General features: G+C 35.6%; 1 protein-coding gene across 3 annotated transcripts; it reads right to left on the reverse strand.

Moving 5' to 3' along the window:
* Positions 1-2,179: 2,179 nt before the first annotated feature.
* Positions 2,180-11,609, reverse strand: ECT5 (evolutionarily conserved C-terminal region 5). 3 transcript variants are annotated; one of them, XM_006850929.4, is made up of 8 exons: positions 11,488-11,609; positions 8,315-8,391; positions 7,908-8,079; positions 7,413-7,489; positions 6,524-7,087; positions 4,462-4,968; positions 3,761-3,973; positions 2,180-2,942 (listed from the first exon to the last, which is right to left on the reverse strand). In XM_006850929.4, exons 1-8 carry the CDS (start codon positions 11,528-11,530, stop codon positions 2,562-2,564), a joined length of 2,034 nt encoding a protein of 677 aa, XP_006850992.1. In that variant the 5' UTR covers positions 11,531-11,609; the 3' UTR covers positions 2,180-2,561. The 3 variants fall into 3 exon arrangements, with proteins under 3 accessions (XP_006850992.1, XP_011625785.1, XP_020527026.1); XM_011627483.3 differs by having other exon boundaries at positions 4,462-4,974; XM_020671367.2 differs by having other exon boundaries at positions 4,462-4,983.
* Positions 11,610-24,663: the final 13,054 nt, after the last annotated feature.

A 24,663-nucleotide genomic window follows, 5' to 3' on the forward strand; every position in this document is an offset into this window, starting at 1 on the left:
AGATAATCCTACTAATTTTTTACACTAAAATTACATGTTATAAAATTTGGACTTGCACCTTAATTGGAAAACCATATATAAAATGTAAAAGGGTTGCACAAGACTGCACTCTAAACAATCGAAATAAGGTGTACCTCCAATTCTAGAGGCGCAGGTTTTGGTGTCTAAAATTCCTAGAATAGCCTGAAAATGTATTTTTATTTCTAATTATAAAATTTCAAAAATAGTTTAAACCAAGCAAATCTATAAACACATCAAACTTAAAAAGGAAAGGCCAAGACAATATATTACAATATGTACTTATTTTAAGACTTACAATTTTTTTTTTTCTTTTTTTTTTTTATATCCATACATTTTGAAGTCGAGGAGGCTGTAAAGCATTTTGAGTATCGAAAAACTCTATAATGACTTTTAAAATCAATTTCCAATACTAACTATAAAATTTGAAACACGTGATGTAGTACCGATCTTGCAAGTATATAAAAACTCCCTTTTAGTGTGAAATGGATGGTCTGCATAATGTGTTATGACAATACATTATCTTTTTAGGGTTTGAAATTCTTTTTTTCTTTTTACAACCATAATGATCAAGGCCAAGATAATTGATTTGAAGGTTTATCGACTCCAAAACTATAGTAAGCTTTGAGATGAGGCTTTATTTATTTTGATATGGCTGTAGTCCTATCAAAACATTTTTTTTTGTTTTGGGTAATTTTCCTATCAAAACATTTTCCCATTACGAAATACATTGTTTATAAGACTTGAATCCGTTTTTCATATCCCTACATCTCAAAAGTCCATATCATTAATTGTAGGATTTTTCAAGATCAGAACAGCCTTTTCGGATAGATTATTTAAAATTCGCCTTACATCTCCAGCTTATATAAACTTAACTTTCTACAAGGTAAAATGGTTTGTACTTGTCAAATGTAGTATATCTTGTCCATTTTAACAAATTTTTAAATATTAATAGATATGATGGATCTATTTTATTTTTTAAACATTGAATTTCGTAATAAGAATTGAAAAGAGATTTTTATGATATTACGAGGGCTTCGTTTTATGTTTAAAGTTGTTTGATAACAGCTGGGAAATTTTCGTCAAAAACGTTTGATACCTTGTACAAATGGCACCCATTATTCCTACTCGACAACGGACGGCTGATATGATTCGCGTTGATCCATCCCCAGAAATAGTAGAGAAGTCCTACTTTATACCCAACAATATTTAGAGAAGTCCTGCTTTATACCCAACAATAGTTAGTGAAGTCCAGCTTTATACCTCTAAAAAGTTTTTGTTAAGCTACGCCAATTGGTGGTGTAGACTTTTAAATTGTTCAACATTTTTTGATATTAAAATATTTTTGAATTATAATACAAAATTTCATTTTTTGATACTAAAATGCTTTGAATTGTAATACAAAATTTTTTATATAGGGGTATTTTTGGTTATTTAAAAAAGTAAAATAGATATTTTTATTAAAAACATAATAGCATTCTATTAGTAGTTAAAACCAATTAATGGATTTTGTAAATGATGTGACACACCATCATATTATAAATGATGTGACACACCATCATATTATTGTCCACTATTGTTGATAAAATTTTTTGTTTCTATTAAAAATTTATAGGTTACTTTTGATTAATTACTTAAAATACCTCTAAACAAAAAATTACTCTACTATAGGATAAGAATATCTAAATGTCTAAAAATAGGTGTATACCACAAGTGATCTAACAAAACCCTATACAAAGATATAATTACCAAAGATATAATTACCAAATCTAGGCCACCATGTATATCGAGATATCGAGAATTAGCATTTGTTTCCAGCCAATCAGGACCCTCCCTTTCATCCGTTTAAACAAATGGCTGATTGTGATGCCAATCTGGATTGGATAGCCAATCCAAATTGAAAAGAATATTGGAATATTGTTTTTACATTTTAAATTAATTAAAAAAATTGGATATAGAATCACCAAGCTTGCTGACAAACGTGCCCAGCTCTCTACTTCTCTCACAAATGCACAACTCCTTCCATATTATATCAGTTCCTAGTTCCTGTAAGGAAGAGGCAGGCTATCACGTACCGATCCCAAATCCGGAGGGGTGATTTTTTTACTTTTTTTGACGCCCACTTAAGGTGGGAAATCAAATAGTTGAATAAGAAAAAAAATGAAAGAGAAACACTCTCAAGGCATCATTCTTTTTATTCATCAGCCTTTCAAGCTGGGGTAGAGAGAAATTTACAGAGAGGAGACGACTCGGCATCGAGCAGCTTCAAATAACTGCTTCTCTCACTTGAACACCTCAAGATACAAAACGCAAAAAAGAAAAAGAAAAAGGTAAAAAAGCAAGAAGCAAAGAAAAACTATGTTACATATAGAGAGAGAAACAACCAGAAACTCCCCTCTGCCAACTCTCGCACATCTTCAGGCCTCCATAGTGCCACTCCATCAATTCTCCCCTTTCTAGAAAGAAACTTTGCGGACCATCTGAAATTCTGGCTAGAGAGAGAAAGCAGCATCATATTCCTCGGAAGAGAAAGCAGCCCCATGTTAGCTACTTGACGTGGTTGCCGACACTTCGTCTCCAACTTGGGCTCTGACCTTTTCAGGAGACGGGTTTTCTTTTCCGGCAACTTTTGCTTCTCCCAACCTCAATACATTGGCAAATGTCTTTGGCAATTGCTTCACCACATCGCTAGAAAATGGAACTGCTGTCTGGTTTTTGTCTTGTGGGGTAGCTTGTTTCTCACCGGAGAGTGCAGAGGAGGCTGGTTTTGTGTGCTCAGCTAGGGCTGCTTGTTGCTGCCTTGCTTTTCTCTCTTGCATGGCTTTTTGGCGGGTTTCATAGAACTCAAAATCGTCGAGAATCGAGACATTAGAGTTGTAGTTCTTGAATATTTTCAGGATTTCGAGGCCCTGCTCTAGTTTTACCTGAAATGAACTCCAAAAAATGAGCAAAGGTCTCAAAACATTGAACCGTCTCCCTCTCAATGGTAGGAAAATGCAAAATGGAATACGTTTTTCTTTAGTAAACGAATTGCATACTATAAGACCATTTACGTACGACACCAGAAGATCACAATCACTTCTAACAATCCAATGTGAAATCTGATGGCTTGGAGTGCGTCACCAAGCTCGAGAAATTTTTATTTGGACTCTGAGCTTGGTCGATGACACACCCTCAGCCACTCGATTTTACATCAACCGGCCATAGGAGGTGGTGACCTCCTTGTGTCAAAAAATGGTCTTATTATATACTTTCCCCTTTGGTCCTGATAATAAATGGTGCATCTTATCAACAAAAGAAATCACAAATGTTAAATATATACATCTCTCTCTCACACACACACAATGGTAAGAAAATTCAACATGGAAAACGAGTTCTTGAACAGAAATGATGCATCTCTCTCTTGCACTGACATAACATTAAACAAATGCTTCTGTATCTCTCTCATAAGAAGGTATACATTTTGCATTCTCCCTTACATGTGTGTGACAGATACAGGTGACGCGGTACAAATTACATGTGGTGTATGGTTTCTAAGCACAAGTTAGAAGCAGTTCAAGTCACATATGGAAGTATAAACTTCCAAGCACAAGTTGCTATGGCATCAATCTATCAAACATATTATAATAACAAATAACTTGAAGATCCAGAGGCATAGAAGCCAAAGTGATTTTAGACGTCAGTATACACATTTCAGAAAATTTTATTAATTTCTATGAAAACCAACAAAGAACAAGCTTACCTCCTGAGTGTCTCTACTGTTGGTAACAGGCTTGTTGTCATTGTTCTCAAGGATAATATGGCGGAACTGACTGTTGGGAACGTCTTTAACAATATGCCACTTGACAGGGAACTGACCGCTCCACTTGTCTTGTTGCCAATAATCCACACTCTTCTCAAAATCAACTGGACCCATCATCTCTGCTACCCCACAAAACTGCGCACTAGCATTTACCTGCAAATTAACCACGACTATTAGATTCAGCAATGGACCTGCATGCACGAACATGCACACTCGCGCGTGCACAAACACATACCCATACTAATAAAATAATCCATGCATCAGAGAAGTCATCCTAGAGTGGAACACAAAAGCTTCATACACAATGTGGAATGCTCAACAATCTAAAGAGACATGCTACATAAATGAAGAATAGGCCATAGTCAAATGGTCTATGGAAAACCACTATACATTTGGGTCACTGTCAAATGAAATGATGAGCAATGATGGAGGGAGAAAGCAGGGCCTAACTGAAGAGGTGATGTCCCCATGGTGGGCCAACTCTCTCGATCACTATCATTATTCCATTGGATGATGACAATCCTAATGGTGTTTCCCATAGATCAATGGATTGTAGCATGCATTCCAGAAATAAAATACATGGGCATTGGAAAATACTCAAATAATAGCTGTACACATTATTGACACCAAAGATTGCTTACTGAGAAAAGAAGGAAAACGGGGCAATGCCCATCTTTCTCCTTGGATTCCCGATAGGCGGCATCCAACTTCCTGTTCCCATTGGCTGTGCTAGCCCAAACCCCATACTTAATGCTCTTGTGGACATTATCTTCACTATACGACTTTATTATGAAGAACTTCGCATCTTTGTACTCAATATTAAAGTCGAGCCGGTTATATAATTCATTGCTTTCTGATGTACCATTTTTGGTATCAGCTGATGAGTTCTGATCTCCTTGCGGATTCTTTGATCTTGACATCCTTGGCCCCCTATTCTGCTCAGTGAGGGCATCAATGGTGCCATTGCAGTTGCACAAAGATCCACCACCTCTACCTCTCCTCCTGCTCTTCTCAACAGCAATCCAACTCCTACCAATGGCTCCAAGAGCAGGAGAAGACCTTCCAAAACTACCACTTTGATAGATTCTGCTTTGTGGATAACCTCTGCTGTACGAGCTTTGCGTGCCCCCGATGCCATAGAGTGGTCTCTGTTGCTGAGAAGTCTAAAATAAGTGATCTTGTGAAATGATGCTTAAAAAAATTAGGAATTGACAGAAGCTTATAATACAGAAGAAAAGAAGAGTAATTTAGCCTTGATGTTTCAAGTGTGATAAAAGAAAAAAAAGGAGTTTAGCCATAAACAGTGGTCGCTGTTGCTGAGAATCCTTAAATTCCTATGAGAAATTTGTTTACCAATTGTAGAAAGAGAGGATTGGCAAAATTTAATGATGTAATAGAAGAAAAATAGTTTCTTATTGTTGAATTTTGGAAATTAGGGTGACTTGCAAGATAAAATGAACACGTTAGATATACATGACCAGCCAAGGTTCAATGTTTCAGAAAATAACCTATTGAAACTCAATAAATACATAAAGAAAAAATTGATCAAGTTCACAATATAGGCCAAATTTCCAGTGAACAAATGGATCTCCATAGTTTTATGACTTTTACCCCAAAGAATGGCCAAAAAAGGATACGTAACAAGCTATTAGCGTCCAGAAAATCATAAGGAAATTTTTCACATTTTACCCCAGAACCGTGAAAGTAGGTACTGAAAATCATAGGGGAAGCGTCAACAAATTTGCCTGGAACCCTGATAAGTAGGATCTGAAAATGGAGGGAGATTTGTGGCAGATTTTCAACCATACGTACAGGGGAATGGAATAAATCTTTTATATTACCCAGTAATTTTCTGGGTTCAACACCATCCTTTTTGCTTATTTTCAGATGGATATGATTTCTAAGATGCAGCCCAGGGATACACATCAAACGTCCCCTGTACTATTTGTTTAAAATGAAACCAAAGCAGAACACACTTATACAGCACCCAATATATGGGACCAACAGCAAAACCAGAAGTTTGGCTAAGTTTTTAGCTCAAAATTAACTGAAATGTAATACTTGGTGTCAGTTTTGGTAGCAGGAACCATTTAAACTACGCAGAGAAACAAAAGAGGCTTTTATCCTTCAAGAGAGCACAGTAACATCAAAATTTCTTCTTCAATAAAACCATACTAAAAGCTCTTGAAGATAAAATCAAATTTAATACTGATGTTTGAATTGCAAATTCTAACATGAAGAATATCCAAGGTAAATTCCAAGTAGTTTCATAGTAAACCATAGTCTTTTGAGACAACAAACATCACTACAGATCCAGAAATCGATGCATTTACATCAGTCTGAAATTCATGAACATAATGAGGATTTCCCCCATCTAGAAACGACTGAGGGGTATAATGGTCACTTCCAAAAAGAACACGACTTTATTCAAAACACAATACTACCTTGGTTTAAAATCTTCGTTTAGAATCTTTGAAAATCTTTCATAAAGAACAAGGACATTCTCCACATGCATGAAGAATTCGAAAGTAAATATGTCTAAGTTAAAAAACAAACAAGTAAACAAAGATTATTTCTGCAATATACTTTCACCTAAAAACTTAGCCAAATCATACATTCATACCTCAAATCCTTAACTTCATACATGATCATTAACAAAAAATACTACAATAAAATAGAGTAAATTTAATGTTAGAACCATACTGTAGCAGGTGACAGAGGTGCAATGCTGTGCCCGAATGATCCAAGTGCAGCCATTGGTTGTGAAGAAGAGGTTGGCGATGCCAAACCAGTCAAAGACCTGTGATGACCATCAGGAGCTTTAGACCAATCAGACCAAGACCCATTTCCAAACCCATCATAACCTTGCCTTGCATTGTAATAAGTAGGGTTTCCACTATTTCCACCCAAGCTACCTCTACCAAATGACCCAAAGGGAACTGGGTAGTTGGGTCTTGGCCCAAATGGAATTGCATTTGTATTTGAAGCATCAGCAAGGAAACCACCTTGTTGTTGATCAATTGCTGATGGACTAGAGAGCTCAGCCTGAGATAAAGGTGTTGGGGAATTAATGTATGGTAAGCCAGGTGGAACTGGTTGTTGATAGTATGGACCTGCAAATGAATACTGTTGTGGGGGATAGAGCTGCCCATCTCCCCTAACGGATGGCAAAGGGGTTGTAGCTGGAGAGTAGGGGCCGTAGGGCATTTGAGGGTTATACCCAAAGCTTGGATGGTATACAACGGATTGGTTCTCATTATAGACACCCTGCATCAATAGAAAGAAGACAATTTTGATTAAATTTCAAGCAAGAAATGACGGAATTGAAACTAAACAAACACATGTGCATGCATGCGAGCACACACACACACAACACAGATGAATTTGATAACAAATGCTTTTGGGAGGAAGAAGATGAATGGGAACCCCCCCACCCACCCAGAAAAAGAAAAAAGAAACACAACTTCGATTACGTTCAGTGTGGACGAAAGGTAACTGGAAACTACAATACAAACATATATCTGATCAAAAGGTAGAAAGTGAGGAAGAAACAGATGCACTGAAATGCAAAGATAACAGAGAAAGCACATACCGGAGAGCCGACTTCCATGCCTTCGGCATTTACATATGGAGGATACTCATCCCACTCACCAACATGAGCATCGTAACCTGACATGGACGGCATGCATGAGATATGTGATTCAATACATCTAATGCTGATACATCTTTTTTTATTTTTTTGAGAGTGAAATTGGCATCGCCACCATATTGATTAGACAAAATTCAATGTTCGTGATTCCTCTATTAATTAGCTCTCTTTCCCTTCCGCCCTCTAACCCACTTCCCATCCTCTCAATGGGTGGTGATTACCCCAATACATAAATGTAGCCTATCAATAACAGAAGCGGGAAGCTGATTGGCCTTAACCGACTTAGCCTTTTTGCAATTATATTTAACTTTATTGGAAAATTTGACTCTTCAGTTAACTTCCTTTCTATTATATATAGATATGTATTTTCTATTAACTTTCTCTCCAATAAATTGTACAGAAAATTAAATAAGTTAATGTAGAGGAAAGCAATCACACCTCCAATATAATATGCCTGAGGAGCATAAACATTGGGTGGATAGAATGAACCAGAATCTCCACTGGCATCAACTGATCCAGGTTGGCCACTCCCATCCCTAGAAGGAACAACGGTGGTTGCATCCAATTGAGCTTCAGAGGACTCCAAGCCCTCACCTTTGGTGGATAGAGGCTGATAAATATAGAGCAATATATCAGAACAAAATCCAAAGCTGACTAAAAATATTCATCATAAAGAAATATGTTGCCTGTCAAATACTACAAAAATATCCTATCAAGTAATTTGTAGTTTACTTCACTTTATGAAATTTCATATTCTCGCATGGAGAGAGAGAGGGAGAGATAGCAAGAGCGAGAGAGAGTTTCAACATAAGAACATAATTTATTAACAGAATGGCATCATGCACCTGTTCCTTTGCATCTTCAGCTTTGGAAGATTTTCCCTCATCATCAAGTGCCAATATGTTCAATGACTCAGTAGGCTCTGCAAGCATTCAAACATCACAATTAAAATGCATATGACAAGAGAGAGAACAATGACAATATGCTACTGAATCAGTAAGATTAAACTTGCAAGTAGAACCAATTGCAGTTGAATGGTTTAAATAAATCATATTTCAACAAACCTAATCCAATAGGCAATTACTAACAACAGAAGTAACAAGTTCTCACATTCATTTTAACAGTTATATAAATCAAAACAAGAAGCAATCATCATTTTTCTTTCTTGAATGGTTAGCATGGAATTTGAACCTAACCTAGGCAAGAGACCCTATATCTAAAACACTATACTACATGGTAAACCACGAGAAATTATTTTCCTCAGTCAAATCATTGGCTCCAACATACAAACTTAATTACAAACAACAACAATAACATAACACTTTAAAATAATCAATAATAATAATGACATAGCTGAATATGTAGGGATATATGTGATTGTCATTTGAACCATAATGCCTGGATTTTGGCCTTCCTCTAACCTCTTCTTGTCTTATGAGCCCTTGATACCGGACCTTCATATCAAACATACAGTGGATTTTTCCATCCATTAATCGCCCCCTTCCCTTCTCTTTACTTCTGTTAATATTTTCAAATTACTTCAAGGATGTTTCTCTTGTCAACTTCAATTCTCCTAAATATTTCTTTATTCAATTCTTTTAGATTACCTTTCAAAAAATAAAATAAAAAATGTAGTAGCAAAATTTCATTGCTATGTTTATTGAGATGTATAGATACCACTCTTTGAGGTTATCTTTTCACATTTCAAAATTTTTTGTTGACAGTCCATCCTTGGACCTGAGGACCACTCCACCGTTTTATCACCTTCTATAAATTGAGGTGTTCAAACGCATATGTTTATATCTAACTGGAAAATGCACCAAAGAGCTGGAATGCATAAAGTGAAAGAGGAGTGGTCTGAAGAAGGCTAAGGCAATGTCCTTAGGATGGTTCTGGACACTTTTCACAACAATCCACATTACCAAAAGCCTATCATTCCCCACCATGACTGGGTCAGATTTGCTATTTGTCCAGGTAAACTTAAAATCACCTAAAGGAAAGTCAATCAAACTGTGAAGGTTCATAAACTCAGAACATCTTTATATCATAATATTTATGTTTCTTCGAACCCTTCTCTCATGTGCAAATCTTAAAAATTGCCACCCAGGCACCATGAGCAGTTCCAGTTTGCTTTTTCATGCCAGGTCCAATAATAATTTTTCTCGAAATGCTTGTCTCCTAGTGTCATACGTAAAGATCAGTAACCTTCTAAATATATCACATGTGTGATCATCTTCATAGAGAATATGTATCCGACTACCATTCAAATCCGACCCAAAGAATATTTGATTCCACAACATTCAAGTTGCATGTGCGCTACCAACTGTACTCAGCTTTAAGAACAGTGTTTTCTTTAAACATGGTTTAAAGAAATTCCTTCCAAATCATCAAGCTTGGTTTCATGATCATGACATTGACTTTGTTGTCTTAATTCCACTTCCTCAAGTGCGTATGCCTATATAGGGCACTTAACCCCCTGAGTAATTAGTACCAAAACACATCTAGTTTAACTGGAGATTGACCCCTTGCCCTCGTCATAATTCATTGACAACCAGACCAATATAAAGACAAGAGAAATCACACGTTCCACACCACCTAGAAGCCCAAATAAATTGATGAAAAAAAAAAAAAAACAAATTCCGCTTTATTATCCTATCTATAACAAAGATGAAATGAACAAGAAACAAACCAACAAACAATGACAATTTGGTGTCTCCTCTATTAAGTCAAATATCAACCATATGAATGGTAAGTTCCCCATGGACCGTTTATGGAGATTGAGGAATAGCCAACTACCATAAGATAGTCATCAATGTCCTAAAATTTTTAGTATGGATCAGGCCATTCAGACTGGGTGTGAGGTTCATTCTGGTGATAAGACTACACCTGCAATCTACCACAATGGGTTCTAATATGACCATATAAAAACGAGTGCTCAGAGACTTAAACATTGTAAATTTACCAAAGTTTATAGCATGAACCATGAGATGGCACTCATGTAAGTATAATGTGATGCCAAAGGCCTTCTTAATGTAACTAAAGGTCATTTCTGAGATGTAGGATTTTACTAATCAAAAGGCCTGTCGATGCCTCCTAGTCAATTTCCAAGCTTCTCCCATAACAAAAACAGCCTTAGCATTTCAAAGAAACGCAGAGTCGAGTGAAGAGAGTGAGGAGGGAAAGAGCATTCAAGCAGGTGTTTCTACTGAAAACAAATAGGTGGGCAGACAGAAACTTCTGCAGGATAAAAAGCATCATAATATACAATCTTTTGCCAAAAAAAATTAATTATTCAATCAAAGAAACTCAGTGAAATCGCTAGTACACTACCTTCTACAACCCAATCAAGCCCGCAAATAATTTCTCCAACAAACCTCATAATTTCCTCAAAAAACAATTCAACACACACAAACAACTGATATTTTCCAATCAATCTTGTCAAAACGAACAGTGAATTTCCAGATCACATATCCTAAAGTAACCCTAAGTATTCAAGCATCACAGATCCAGACCTCATCACTGCCCCGAAATAATATGCACCAATAATCCTCTTTAGGAAAATAAATATTTAATCAAAACCAATAACACCCATGAGAGCAAGATTCAATATAGCCGCAGGAAACCTATGTAGAGAGAGATAGAGAGAGAGAGAAAGAGAAGGTCCATAAACCTCTTTTATATATGATCCCTTAATTTTGAGCAAGAATCAATTTGAGTCCAGCGAAAATAGAGCAAACGATAAAGAAAAATATCCCTATGAAAGCCACAGAAGTTCGTCCTTTCACGGAGCTAGAAAGAGAACGAGCTGAAGATCTCAAAGTGGGTAGAAAGAGATCAAAAGCCATAAGCAAACCATCAAAATATTCAAAACAATCAGACCAACCAAGAACACGCCTTGGTGAGAGAAACAGGGGTGAGGATCTCATGAGGGATAACAGAGGAGAAAGAAATACCCCATGCCACCAAAATTTACTGAAAACCAATGAAAATAACAGTGAAGAAAGGGTATAAAACGTACCATTCGTGGTGATACGGTCGGTTGCCTGTTGAGCGGCGGCCATTTTCAAGGGTTTTGAACAAAAAACGATGGAAGAAATAGAGAGAAAAAGAGAGAAGCGCAGAGAGAGAAAGACACAAACCGTTGGCTCTAAGGCAAGGGCTTATATGCTATATGCCATGAGAGCAGTTGTAGTAAGGTGCTCTTAGGTTACTTGAGGAAAGATCTAGGATTCTAGGTCAAGGGTAGAGAGAGAAAGTAACTCTCTCATAAATATGTCATAACAGTGCATATATTAAGGCAGTGTGAAAAACATGATTAACACTTTTATTTGGTTTCATTTCCGATGAAAAGCTCAAAGGCATGTTTGGATGTACTGAAACGGAAATTATCAGTAGTATTTATCTAGTTTTCTAAATCATAAAATATTTAAAAAATTGAAATTTATTCACATACTCATTTTTTTTTTTTTTGTTGGAAAGAGTTTATATAAGAGTGAAGCCTAAACAATCAAATTAAGGCGCATATCAAAAATTCATTAGAAGAGGCTTTTTCGATACCCAAAAATCCTCAAATTGATCATTTCGACTTCAATATGTATGGACATAAAAAAAAAAAAAGATTCGAAATAGTTCATATTACAATGATTTTTTGGATTATCAATTTTCAAGATTCTAAAATGTTCTTATATCTACTCAACCTACACTATTTTTTAAACTCTGAATTTTACAAGAGACAAAAAATAAAAATCCAGGCCATCATATAGATTTCTAACACTGAAATAATATATTTTGATGCTATTTGAAGGTGCGCCTTATTTTAATTGTTTAGGGCTTCATCTTTATGCAAAGGACACCTTTTTTTTGTGTTAGGACTAAAATGACATGGGATGTTTGGAGCAGTGCAAGCTCGACACTTCCTATAATGTTATATCGTAGCTGCTAATGGTTTGTAGGTCCATAGCAGTGTCAATTGCTGGGAAATTGTTAGAATTTTGAAGGGAAATTATATATTGTCTACCAGATTAATATGGAAGATATATATTATAATCAATATCTTGTATTTTGTAGTAAGTTTATGTATAATATATGTATATGTGATTTATTTATATTATTGTCATCTGTATTTGTCTATATAAAATAAGTTAGTATATTCATATTAATTAATTGATACTATATTTAGAGAAACCTATGACTCTTCACATATTAATTAATGGACACTGAATCTCTTCAAAGAATCCTAACACTCTTCACACGAATCATAGCAAGGTCAATTGTTACGAATCTCATAGATGTGCAATTTATGTATAAAAAATAAAGGAAAATAAGTATACGAGTAAATTACAAAAAAAATTGAAGTACTTTTTGCAATGCTAAAAAATAAGAGATGCATCAAGACCATTTATCTTTTGCACATGAATGTCACAATAATTCTCACTCAATATATGTCAAATTGAATGAATTGGGTTGATTCATAAAGTCATAAATTTTTTTTGTTCATAACTTTATGTTTGTAAATGACACTCTTACAACCACCCATATTTAAATTTGAGGGACAATAATGATTGTAACATCTAAATACAAAATCCAAGGATATTAGTGACGATTTCACCATGTTATCACTAAAATTTATACTTTTTAATAAAATTAAACTTGATAATGAAATGTACGTTACTTATAGTGTTATTTGTAAAATTCTTTGAGAAACAATTAAACTTTTGAATCAAATTAATATTGATAAGGAAAATGTACATTACTTGGTAGTGTTATTTGTAAAATTATTGGAGAAAACTCGTAGGCAGATTTACATATAATTTTTTTTATATTTAGCTAATTTTACTTTTATCAAATAAATTGTTCAAAATCGCAAGTTTTAAAAAAAATAATTTAAAATAGTTGAAATTTCGTGAACTTCAACAATTTAGTTATTTGTACAATAATGTGAGAAAACTCGTAGGCAGATTTACATATAATTTTTTTATTTTTAGCTATTTTTACATTTATCAAAGTAAATTTTTCAAAATCACAAGTTTCAAAATAAATAATTTAAAATAGTCGAAAATTCCTGAAATTCAACAATTTAGATAATATTATATAATACAATATAGGTACTTGAGAACCGACAATATAATATAATTATGTAAATTTTTTTAATTCCATATAAATAATCTACTCTTTATAATATTAAATATCATCCAAAGACACTCTTGATCAATTATTTCCACTCTCTAAAACTTTCGTATAAATGTGCAGCCCCGCATTTCTCCATGTTTTCATGTTTTCCCCCAATTTTGGGGAAAATTCCTAAATAGTGCATTGCCAATTTATCAGGAAAATGGGAGGAATGCGGTACCCACCCCACCTCCTTTTTATTCTTGTGACCTCACGACCTCTTAATCTCTCTCTGCCAAGCTTTATTTAGCCTGAATTTTTTTCGATTTTCACAAATAGGCTACTAAACAAGGGTCCGATTTTCTACTTCTATCTTTTTCTCAAGCTTCCAATCTCATATATTATCTTGGGAGACAACTTTTCAATCGCTAAGCTGAGTTTTAGGGTGCATTTGATAACTTTCTCCGTATTTTTTTTGAAAAATCTCTGCTGCCGATTTTTTTAGAATTTTCGAAGAACCCTGTAGTTTCCTAAGTTTTTTCGAAGAACTAGACTCGGATGACATTTTCATTCTCTCTATGACGAGCCTTATTTGGTAGTTTTTGTCTAAGATGGATTAAGTATTCTAATCATTTGGGTTACATCTAATCATTTTAGTCTTGACAGTCATTTGAGTCATCTTTTGATGACTTTTAAACTTAATCCCTCCATTATTGTTGGTATATTCTGCCTAGTTAAAATTAATTAAATAGATCAAGACGCTTTGCCTTTTCTACATTTTCTCTCTCTAAGTGTATTTTGGTATCTTCTCTCTCCCTAAAATGGAATAAGTACTCCTAATTATATTCGTGTTAACTTTCATATGATTTTGAATCTTTCCCTACCATTTTATCTTTCTAGGGTCTTCGCCGCGTGTCCTCTCAGTGAATGATAAAAATTCCTAATCGTATACTATGGACTATTGAATACTCTTGATATCTATGGGAACCTTGTTTTAGAGTCTTTCCAAATGACAAACGTTTGGTTTGTTGCCATGGGGTATTTATTTTTAAACCATGGAAATGCAAACAACGATACTATTTATTTTGGTATAGGGAACTCACGCTCTTTTTTTACCGTTAAATGAAAAATTGGATGGTTGGAGATGCGTTATTGATTGGGGCACAGAGTCCAACTTTTAGTAGGCGGTTATATGCTTCAATTCATTAGAATTTACATCCCGAGAATGATTGTGACCACTTTATACAAAAAAAACGAGTGGTCTTATAGCATACAATTCCTCAACTTACAAAACATTTAGAGAACATATGTGTTACTTTTGTGGGTGCATGTCCATTTGCTCTCATCCCTCCATAACCCAAGCCAGGAGTAGTTTCAACTCCCCAAAATTTGGGGGATATAAACTTTCAAAATGCGCAACCAAGCTCATTAGAGTAAATAAATATAAAAATTTGCATGTTTCGTGTATTTGACTATGTGTTGAGGGTTAGATCTAAGCAATGGTTTAAAAAGCGGATCGGTGACCCAGATCAGGCACCTCAAAAACCGATCCAGATCGGCGAATCGGCGATTCGGATCAGGAATCGGTGGGATTAAAGCTTCGAAAAAATCCGAAAAAATTATTAAAATTTATTATAAATGTTGTTTTTTATGAATCTAATAAAAAATGAGGGTACTACATTATTAACTTTCATTTTTTTTATCAATTTGTGAATATTACGATGTTCTTTCCCTGTATAAATTTATTTTATGTTAAATTTGCATCACATAAAAGAAAAATCATAGAATTATCATGGATAAAGTATATAATTATATATGGACTATTATAAAGAGTAGACTAATCAATGAAAGAATGGCCATTAAAATCTCGTTTTGGCGAAAGACCCTAAACCGCTAAAAAAACCCAAACTATTACAGCCTAACTAACTATAATCCAAAATTATTACAACCTCACTAATTATAATATTATATATTGAAATTATAATTATTAGTTTATATTTTATAATTATTTTATTAGATAAATAATAACAAATTAAAAATATTTTATAATATTATCTAATTTAAAATGTACTATTGACAACGATAAGAAAAATAGTACATTACATGATTTATAATGTAAAAATTCATAAATAAAATAAAAGATTTGGTTATCAATGTAAAAATTAATAAAATGTGTACAAATTTTGGAAATAACACTTCAATTTTTCAAAAATGTATTTTTTTAGGTTTCTATAATAAATTTAGTAAAAGAGATTGTTAGTAGAAAGATGGAGATTTCAAATAGAATAAACTTTTTATTTTTGTTTTTTTTATACCTTTCATATTATTTACTAAAATAATTATACCACTATATACAACAAAAATTAATTGTTATATAAAAAATTAATTTTTTTATTTTTCATTTTTTTATGTCTTTTATATTATTTACAAAAATATTTATATTTATACCAACCACTATATACACAACAAAAATATTTATATTTATACCAACCACTATATATACAAAAAAAATGCAACACATGCCCAAGGAGATTCAAAAACAACAAAAATATTTATACCAACCACAATTATACACAACAAAAATGCAACACATGCCTGAGGGGATTCAAATGCAACACATGCCCAAGGGGGTGCCCAAGGGGATTCGACCTTGTGACCTAGTGTAAAAAAATCAAACTCATAACCATCAAGCCATCTAACTACATGTGATTATAAATTGCTGATTAATAGAATATATTTACATTTCGTTTTCATTTAATGATGTTGGGAATTATTCAACATCGAAAGATAGGTATTCAACATTGGTATATAAATAACTATGCAATATGAACAATAAAATGTGTGTAAAAATAATAGGGCAACCTCACACGTGTGCACGTGTGAGTGTGCGTGAGCCACGCTCGCACGTGCGCTTGGACACACATGTGCACGCGTGAGTGTACACGTGTGCACGCATGTGGGGGGCATGGTCGCATGTGCACTTTGGACACGCGTGTGCACGTGTGGGTGCGTGGGGCACGCTCGCACGTGCGCTTGGACACACATGTGAGTGTGTGTGGGGTACGCTCGCATATACGCTTTGACACACGTGTGCACGGGTGACTGTGTGGGGCACGCTGGCACGTGTGCTTTGATACACGTGTGCACGTGTGGGTGCGTGGGGCACGCTCGTACATGTGCTTGAACACACATTTGTGCGTGTGAGTGTGTGTGGGACACGCTCGCACGTGTGTGAATGGGGTGAACCGGCGGTTCTACTCTAGAACCGGGCGGTTCCCGATTTTTGTTTGGAACCGGCAAGGGCACGCATGTTTCCGAGTCGAACCGGGCGAGTCCGGTTCGACTCGCCGTACGTGCGCTTGGACACACATGCGCTTGGACACACGTGTGCACGGGTGAGTGTGTGGGGGGCACGGTCGCACGTGCACTTTGGACACACGTGTGCACGTGTGCTTTGGACGCACGTGTGCACGTGTGGGTGTGTGGGGCACGCTTGCACATGCGCTTGGACACATGTGTGAGTATGTGTGGGGTACGCTCGCATGTGCGCTTGGACACACGTGTGCACGGGTGAGTGTGTGGGGCACGCTCGCACGTGTGTTTGGATACACGTGTGGGTGCGTGGGGCACGCTCACACATGTGCTTGAACACACGTCTGCGCGTGTGAGTGTGCGTGGGACACCCTCGCACGTGTGTGAATGGGGTGAACCGGGCTGAACCGGATAGAACCGAATGGGAACTGGCGATTCCACTCTAGAACCTGGGGGTTCTCGGTTTTTGTTTGGAACCGGCACGGGCACGCGTGTTTTCGAGTCGAACCGGGCGAGTCCGGTTCGCCTCGCCGTTTTTTAAAACACTGGATCTAAGTATTGAAAAACTCAAAATTTTTATTTTATTTTTAATAATAATCAATCATTTGATGTTTCTTAGGTTGATCCCGATAGTTTATATAAAGAACCTCCTAGGTGGCCCTTTTGCCTAAGGTAGCCAATGCATAATACGCTCATGAGGGAACACGATATACTGACTCACTTTGAACATTTCTTAAAGGGTGTGGTTTGTATAAGGTTGCAACCTTAAACTATCAAATTAATCAAATTAAAGCACACCTCCAAATTTTATCATAAATATAGTTTTGGTGTAAAAACTTCTTAGGATGACTTGAGAATCTATTCTCATGTCTAATTATAAAATTTTAAATTCAAAAAATAGTTCAAATCAAGTAGAACCATCAATACTATAAAGACTTGAAAATGGATGGTTCAAATGATGTGTTGCAATACAAACTATTTTAGGGACTCGAAATCTTTTTGCCTTTCATATTCATACATCTCGATGTTTAGATGATTAATTATAGGGTTTTTCAATATCAAAACCACCTCTCTTGATGGACTTTTGAAGTGCACCTTAACTATACATTTTAACATTGCAACCTTATATAAACTTTTTCATTTCTTAAAACTTTCAGTGTGGATAAAATTCGCCATGGAAGCAGCCAAAGCTGGTAAACTTGAAATTGAGCACTAGCTTTGGGGTAGGTCACCCTGGTGATAAGGCTAATGCTAGTTGGTCGTGGACCACATGGTGATGGCTCGAGCTTGGACAGTGTCCCGCTTTTAGCCCCCAATCCAGCATGACCTAAAACGAGGCCAAAGGGTCCTACCCCTGACTGCCTTGGCAAATATGCTAATCATTAAGCTGGAGAGTGTTATGAGGAAGTTTTTTGTGGGGTGAAAGTGAGGGTAAAAATTTGTTCAATTTGGTGAAATTGGATAAGGTGTATACTACTTGTGATGGTGGTATGGGGTTTAAATGATTAAAACTTAAGAATAGTGCTTTATTGACTAAGTGGTGGTGGAGATGTGCGAAAGAAAAATGTCAGTTATGGAGATGTGTATTGGTAGAAAAGTATGCACTAGATAAGGAACATGGCATTGTGGCAAATGGGACCAATAAGAATGGTACCTCTATCATGTGGAAAGGAATTGTAGCTCACTCTGAATTTTCTTGAGTGATATGCATGTGATGGTTGATACTAGTGACAACACGTCATTTTGGCAGCAAAAATAGATTGGTGATTGTCCTTTAAAAAATAAAGTCCCTCATGTATTTGCCAATGTTACTTCAAAGAGTAAGATAGTTAGTGAATTGGTGATATGTAAGGGCTTTAATGCAGTTTGGGATATCAAATCTCCCTATAGGGGTAGAGAGTATTATGAGAAAGTTTTTGTGGGGTGAAAGTGAGGAATTTTTTTTTTCCATTTGGTCAAATGGGATAAGGTGTGTACTTCTACGATGGTGGTATGGGGATTAAATGATTAAAACTGATGAATGGTGCTTTATTGATTATGTGGTGGTGGAGATGTGCTAAATAAAAATATCATTTATGGAGAGTATTGGTAGGAAAATATGGGCTAGATAAGGAACACGGCATTGTGGCAAATGGGACTCGTAAGAATGGTATCTCTATCACGTGGAAAGAAATTGTAGCTCACTATGAAATTTTCTTGAGTAATGTGCATGTGATGGTTGGTACTGGTGAAAATGCGTCATTTTGGCAACAAAAATGGATTGGAGATTGTCCTTTAAAAAATAAAGTCCCTCATGTATTTGCCAATGTTACTTCAAAGAGTAAGATGGTTAGTAAACTGGTGATATGTAAGGGCTTTAATGCAATTTGGGATATCAAATGTCCCTATAAGGGTAGATAACAATGTGTATGAGGAATTTGTTCAATGTTTAGTAATACTACAACAATATTTCTTTTTCCCTAAGGTGGAGGATAAATTTGTTTGGGAACTAAGTAAGAATGGTGAGTACTCTATAAGATCGGCATATAAATTGTTGTATTGTGAACGAAATAGATGGAAAGATGAAGATGTGGCAAAATTTTGGAGATGGCCTGTTCTTTTTAAAGGTTCAAGCATTTGTATGGCTTTTGAAACAAAAAAAATTGTTAATTGTTGATATGTTGAGGAAAAGGTGGAAAATTTAGTGACGAGGAAATAGTTGATCACCTATTTTTCGACAATTGTTATGCTCTAATAGTTTGGCTATGGTGTTTTGCATGGATGGATATACATACTGGTATTCGTTTGGAGGTTGAGAACCTTCTTGGTGGATGGAAGATATAAGATGCTGGAAATAAAGGGAAGATTATACGAAAGGTTGTTAAAATCACAATGGCGTGGGAATTATGGAAATGTGTTTTGAGAATATTGATAGATAAAGTATTAAACTAAACGAAAAAATAAGATTAACTGTGCACAATGGTTAGCTATTAACGAGGAATGGTAGGGGGTGCCTAGACTGGACCTTACGCGCAATTTACATGTGTTAGTAAGGGAGAGATGTATTTAAGAATATCAGGGTGGGTTTATGGTAAGCACCATACGAGGGATGGATTAAATTGAATTTCGATGGGAAATCAAGGCACTACTGATGTTGGAGGTATTGTAAGGACTGTTTGGGTAATATTTTGTTAAAATATTTTAGCCCAACATGAAGGCTTACAGCTAATGAAGTAGAATTGAGATCCTTGCTCTAAGGTATTAAATTGGTCAAAAGATTTAATAACTTGTGGTGGCGGTAGGTGACTCGATGAACATTATTAGGTGGATAAAGAAAGAGGCAAAGTTTCCTTGGACACTACATGAGCTGATTAGGGAGGCGCATGATGAGTGTAATAGCATGACAATAACTATGGTGCATGTATGTAGAGAATCCAATATGGAGGCAGATGTTGGGGTGGATTGGTGAAAAATCAGCAATGAATATAAACAAGCAATGAAAACAACATGGCATCAAAGGAACATCATGGAATGAAGAATACAATAGCAAACAACCCAAACAACACAAAGATTTAATGTGGTTCAATCACAAAACTTGACCTACATCCACGGGAGAATAGTGTGAGGATTTACTTACTAATTTTGAAAGATTACAAGAGAGATCAAGTCTCAAAGCTCAAATTTTTAGCAACTTTAACTATCTCTAAACAGAGTCCAAAACGTGGTCCAAACATACTACAAAAGTGTACTTTATTTCTCTAAAACAAGGCCTGCAACATGGTCCAAAAACCCAAGTGTATGCCAAAAAATCTCCATTTTTTCTCTCTACAAAGTGAAGAAAACAGGACTAGCAGTAAACTGTACGTGTGCTATCTTTTTCTTCCCTCTCTCTTTCCTGTCTCTCACTAAAACAGAAGGGTTTTAATCCCTTCAAGGTAAAGTTCCTACAACATTGCAACCATTGGATTAGAAATAATCCAATGGCTCAAAATGAGAGGTAAAAAGAAAAAAGAGTCACATGTGTGATTTGGCTTCACACATATTACAACAGACAGATTAGCCAAAGCTGGAGTTGTTGTTGAACATTTAAATGTTGTATTTCCTTAGCTTTGTTTTGTTTTTTATTGGTTTCTTTCATTATATACCATTGTAATTTTGATTGTATGGGTTGTTGGTTGACTCTTGATAATACTGGTTACAGATTTTGCAATAAAATTACCATTGTTTCTCGAAGAGAGAGAGATCTTAGTTTAAATGATGTATCCTTCAAATAACATGGCGTCATTTAACAAAAAATGATGGAGGATATGGACAGTAATTGGAGGGAATGCTCATTTTGTTCAAGCAATGTTTTAACATACAGATGAAGGAGACTCAGGTCATGTTACTGTTATCTAATCAAAATAATATTTGTTTAATAAACTTTTATCAATCACACAACGTGCGATAGTTTCACATTGATATTTACTCATAATATTTCATTAACAAACCATCTGTAAAATTTTGTTTGGATTGAATACATCAATAGCACGTATTCTCAACCATAAAATCTCGCATAGTCATTCCTAGCCATCAGATGTGAAGTCGAAGAGTTTTATATACTACATTTTTTATCACATCCAATAATCTATTTCGAAATTTGAGTGTGGTCAATGAAACAAAGGGGCTATTATAATGTAATTTCCCTAATTAAATCACACTTAAAATCATGCAATAACTTAAAAATCATCAACTTTGGAAATCAAATGGGGATAAGTTAGCACGCAAACAGTATACATCACCTCATATAGGGCAGTTCATAATCCTAGTGTATGGATAAAAATAAATAGCGAAACAAGTTGCAGGCTGATTGCAATTGGCTGCCATAAATTTCAGAGCCAAACCCATACCCACCATCTCTCTCTATCTTCGATAAATTTCAATTCATGTTCTCGATCGCAATAATGATGTGAGAAAGAGAAATTGAAGCCAGTGTTTTAAGAGTCCGAACGGTCAAGTCGGCATGAACTAGTTGAGTTTCAATATCACAGTTATCTGGCCGTTGGCCTTGGGTGATTTATATAAGGTGGCGCCCTACAAATATTTTTTGTGATGGCTTATGAAATTTAAAGCTAAATAGTGGATGTATAACATTTTAATGTACGGTAAGATGCACTATTTTAAAAACTTCAATATATTTTATTAAAATCTATAAATTTTGAATTGAAATTATCAATTCGAGGTCTTCGAATACTGAAGACCTTTTTTCCGGGTGGTTTGGAGGTGCAACCCTGCCTTTCACATAAGGCGGTAATCTTATATAAACTTTTCCTAGTTGATTACGACGATGAAGTTTCTATAAAAGTACTAAACTTACACTATGCAAGCTAGACACACCTCAAAACCCCCACTAGGAAGGGTAGTTCCAATGCTTGCAACTCCAATTGATCGTCTCAACCTCGAAATGCATGAATATAGAAGCACCATAATATAAAATCATAAAAATAGTGCTTTTGTAACATATTATATAGTCCATCCATATAAAATTTTTAAAGTACTCATAAATCTGCTTGATTTGGACTAATTTTGGAGCTTTAATAATTATGATTAGGGATAAAAGCGTATTTTTAGATTATCATTGGAAAGATTGGACCAAAAATTATATTGTTTGGTTGGGTTTGGAGGTGCGCATTCCTTTTGATTGTTTGAGGCCAATGGCTCATATGTATTGGGAGGTGATGTCAAATTACCATCCATGTATTTCTTACTATAGTGAGGGGTATTTTTGTTACTAAAAGGAAGCCTTTTTTAGTGGAGGCTCATAAAAGGTTTTTTTAGAGAGATAAACGAGGAGAAAAAGAGGGTGAACTATTTTGTAGAGAAAATGGAGTTTGTAGAGAATAATGGGAGTTGGAAAATGGGGTTTTGCAATAAAACCCTGGCACCATCATTTGTGGCTCATCTTGGGCCATTTGTTGGCATTTATTCGCGGCATTAGTGAGTCGAAGAAAGGAGTCAATTCTTGGGTTTACGTGGCCTTTAAAGGCCTTATGAGTGCTTGTAAAATGAAATAATATAGTGGAACACGAACTCAGTGGGAGTGTGGTCCCTCGTTGACCATACTAAGCAAACCATGTTTACTGATACAGGACTGAACTTGACCATCTAGGCCAGTCGGTTGGAAAACCCAAGGTATCTAGGCATAGAGAACAAACCGATAATGGTTCTGGGTTATCCCTTGATGAGGTCAGAGCTTATGTCGGGATGAATGAGCCGAGACCCTTGTGTGTGATTGTGGACCCATAGAGACGGGAGTCAAAATCTCATCCATGATCCATCACACGACATGCATATAAATAGATCGTTCAGAAAAGCCATATATCCACCTTTTAGGGTATAGCATATGCATGTGCAAGAGATAACCCTATGCGCCATAGAGTTGTGGTCGCATAAGGGCTTGGTGACCTTGACTCGTCTTTAAGGGAAGACCTGAAATCCACATACTGGGATTGCGACCCATTGGCTCACTGGCCAGACTTTGGTGACCCACTGATGAGCCCCTGCTTGGACTGTGGATAATATAAAACACTGGGTCGGTCTGATAAAGCAAGTGTGGTCCATAGTCCACAGTTGAAGGTGGATTGCCCCATTATTGTTAATTCATTTCCTAAACCATATAGATCTATTTCCCATCATATTAATTTAATTATGTTTGTTTTATGATAGTAATTATTTTAGAATTATTATTTGAATTTTTATGAATATTTTAATATCTTATTTATAATTTATAGACTTATAAAAATAAAGTTATTGATTTTACAAAAATATAAAATTCAAATAATATTTTAAAAATTAATTTGTTCAATATCATGGGGGCGCATAGTACACATGGGCCCATCGTGTACTATGTGGGTGGGGCCCACACATGCCACACATGTGTGGCACGTCCCACCTCTTGATTGTTTGCTTTGTTGTCAAGTTATTCAAATTTAAAAAATGTATGTTGTACATGTGGTATAATATTAGATATGGAAAAGATTGACCACGTCCTATCCTAAATATTAAAAGCATATATGGACTTGACATGTCTTTGAATAGTATGAGAAAGAATATGCTATTGTATGGAATAAAAAATATTTAAATAAGATTCAATTTATTTAAATATATTGATGGGGAAATAGTTTAAAGAAATGAGGATAATGGTCCAATCACCTTTCACAATGTTGATGACTCATCTATGGAATGGATGGCTCAGATCTCTCATCCCACAAGTCACATTGATCAACGGTCTATATTCAATCTCAATAAATAGGCAAACTATGAGAAACCTTAAGAAACTCTAAACCTAATTTTTATCTATAAATAGAGGTGCACCCTCTCCCTATTTTCTACACTTTTCTCTCTCCCACAACTCTCTCTTTCTCCTCTCTCTCCTATAGGGGCACGCCCCACTCTCTCTCCTTTGGGTCTCTCTCTCTCTAAGTTTTTCTCTTTAACCCTCTACCTCCTAAGCCTCTCGAGGGGTATGCCGCATACTTAGGTCTCCTACTTTCTCTCTCATGCTTTAAAAATATAAAGGGTTGGGAAATTAGGGGTAAGGCAAAAAAATTTTGGCGGTTAGAGTTTATAGAGATTTAAGGGTGAATACTCAGTTTGGCAAAAATTTCATATTTTGGTTCGAGATTGAAGCTAACCCTTGATCCCGCACCATTGGATGTTGATGACTTTGTGTGGGGTGTAATAAGCCCGGTTGAGGTATTATTAGGCACTCTCTTTTATTTGTTTATTGCTATATTTAATTATATTGATTTTATAT

The sequence above is a fragment of the Amborella trichopoda genome, chromosome 1 (assembly GCF_054954075.1).
Source record: "Amborella trichopoda isolate Santa Cruz 75 chromosome 1, AtrichopodaSantaCruz75HAP2 v2.0, whole genome shotgun sequence".
Lineage (NCBI taxonomy): Eukaryota > Viridiplantae > Streptophyta > Magnoliopsida > Amborellales > Amborellaceae > Amborella > Amborella trichopoda.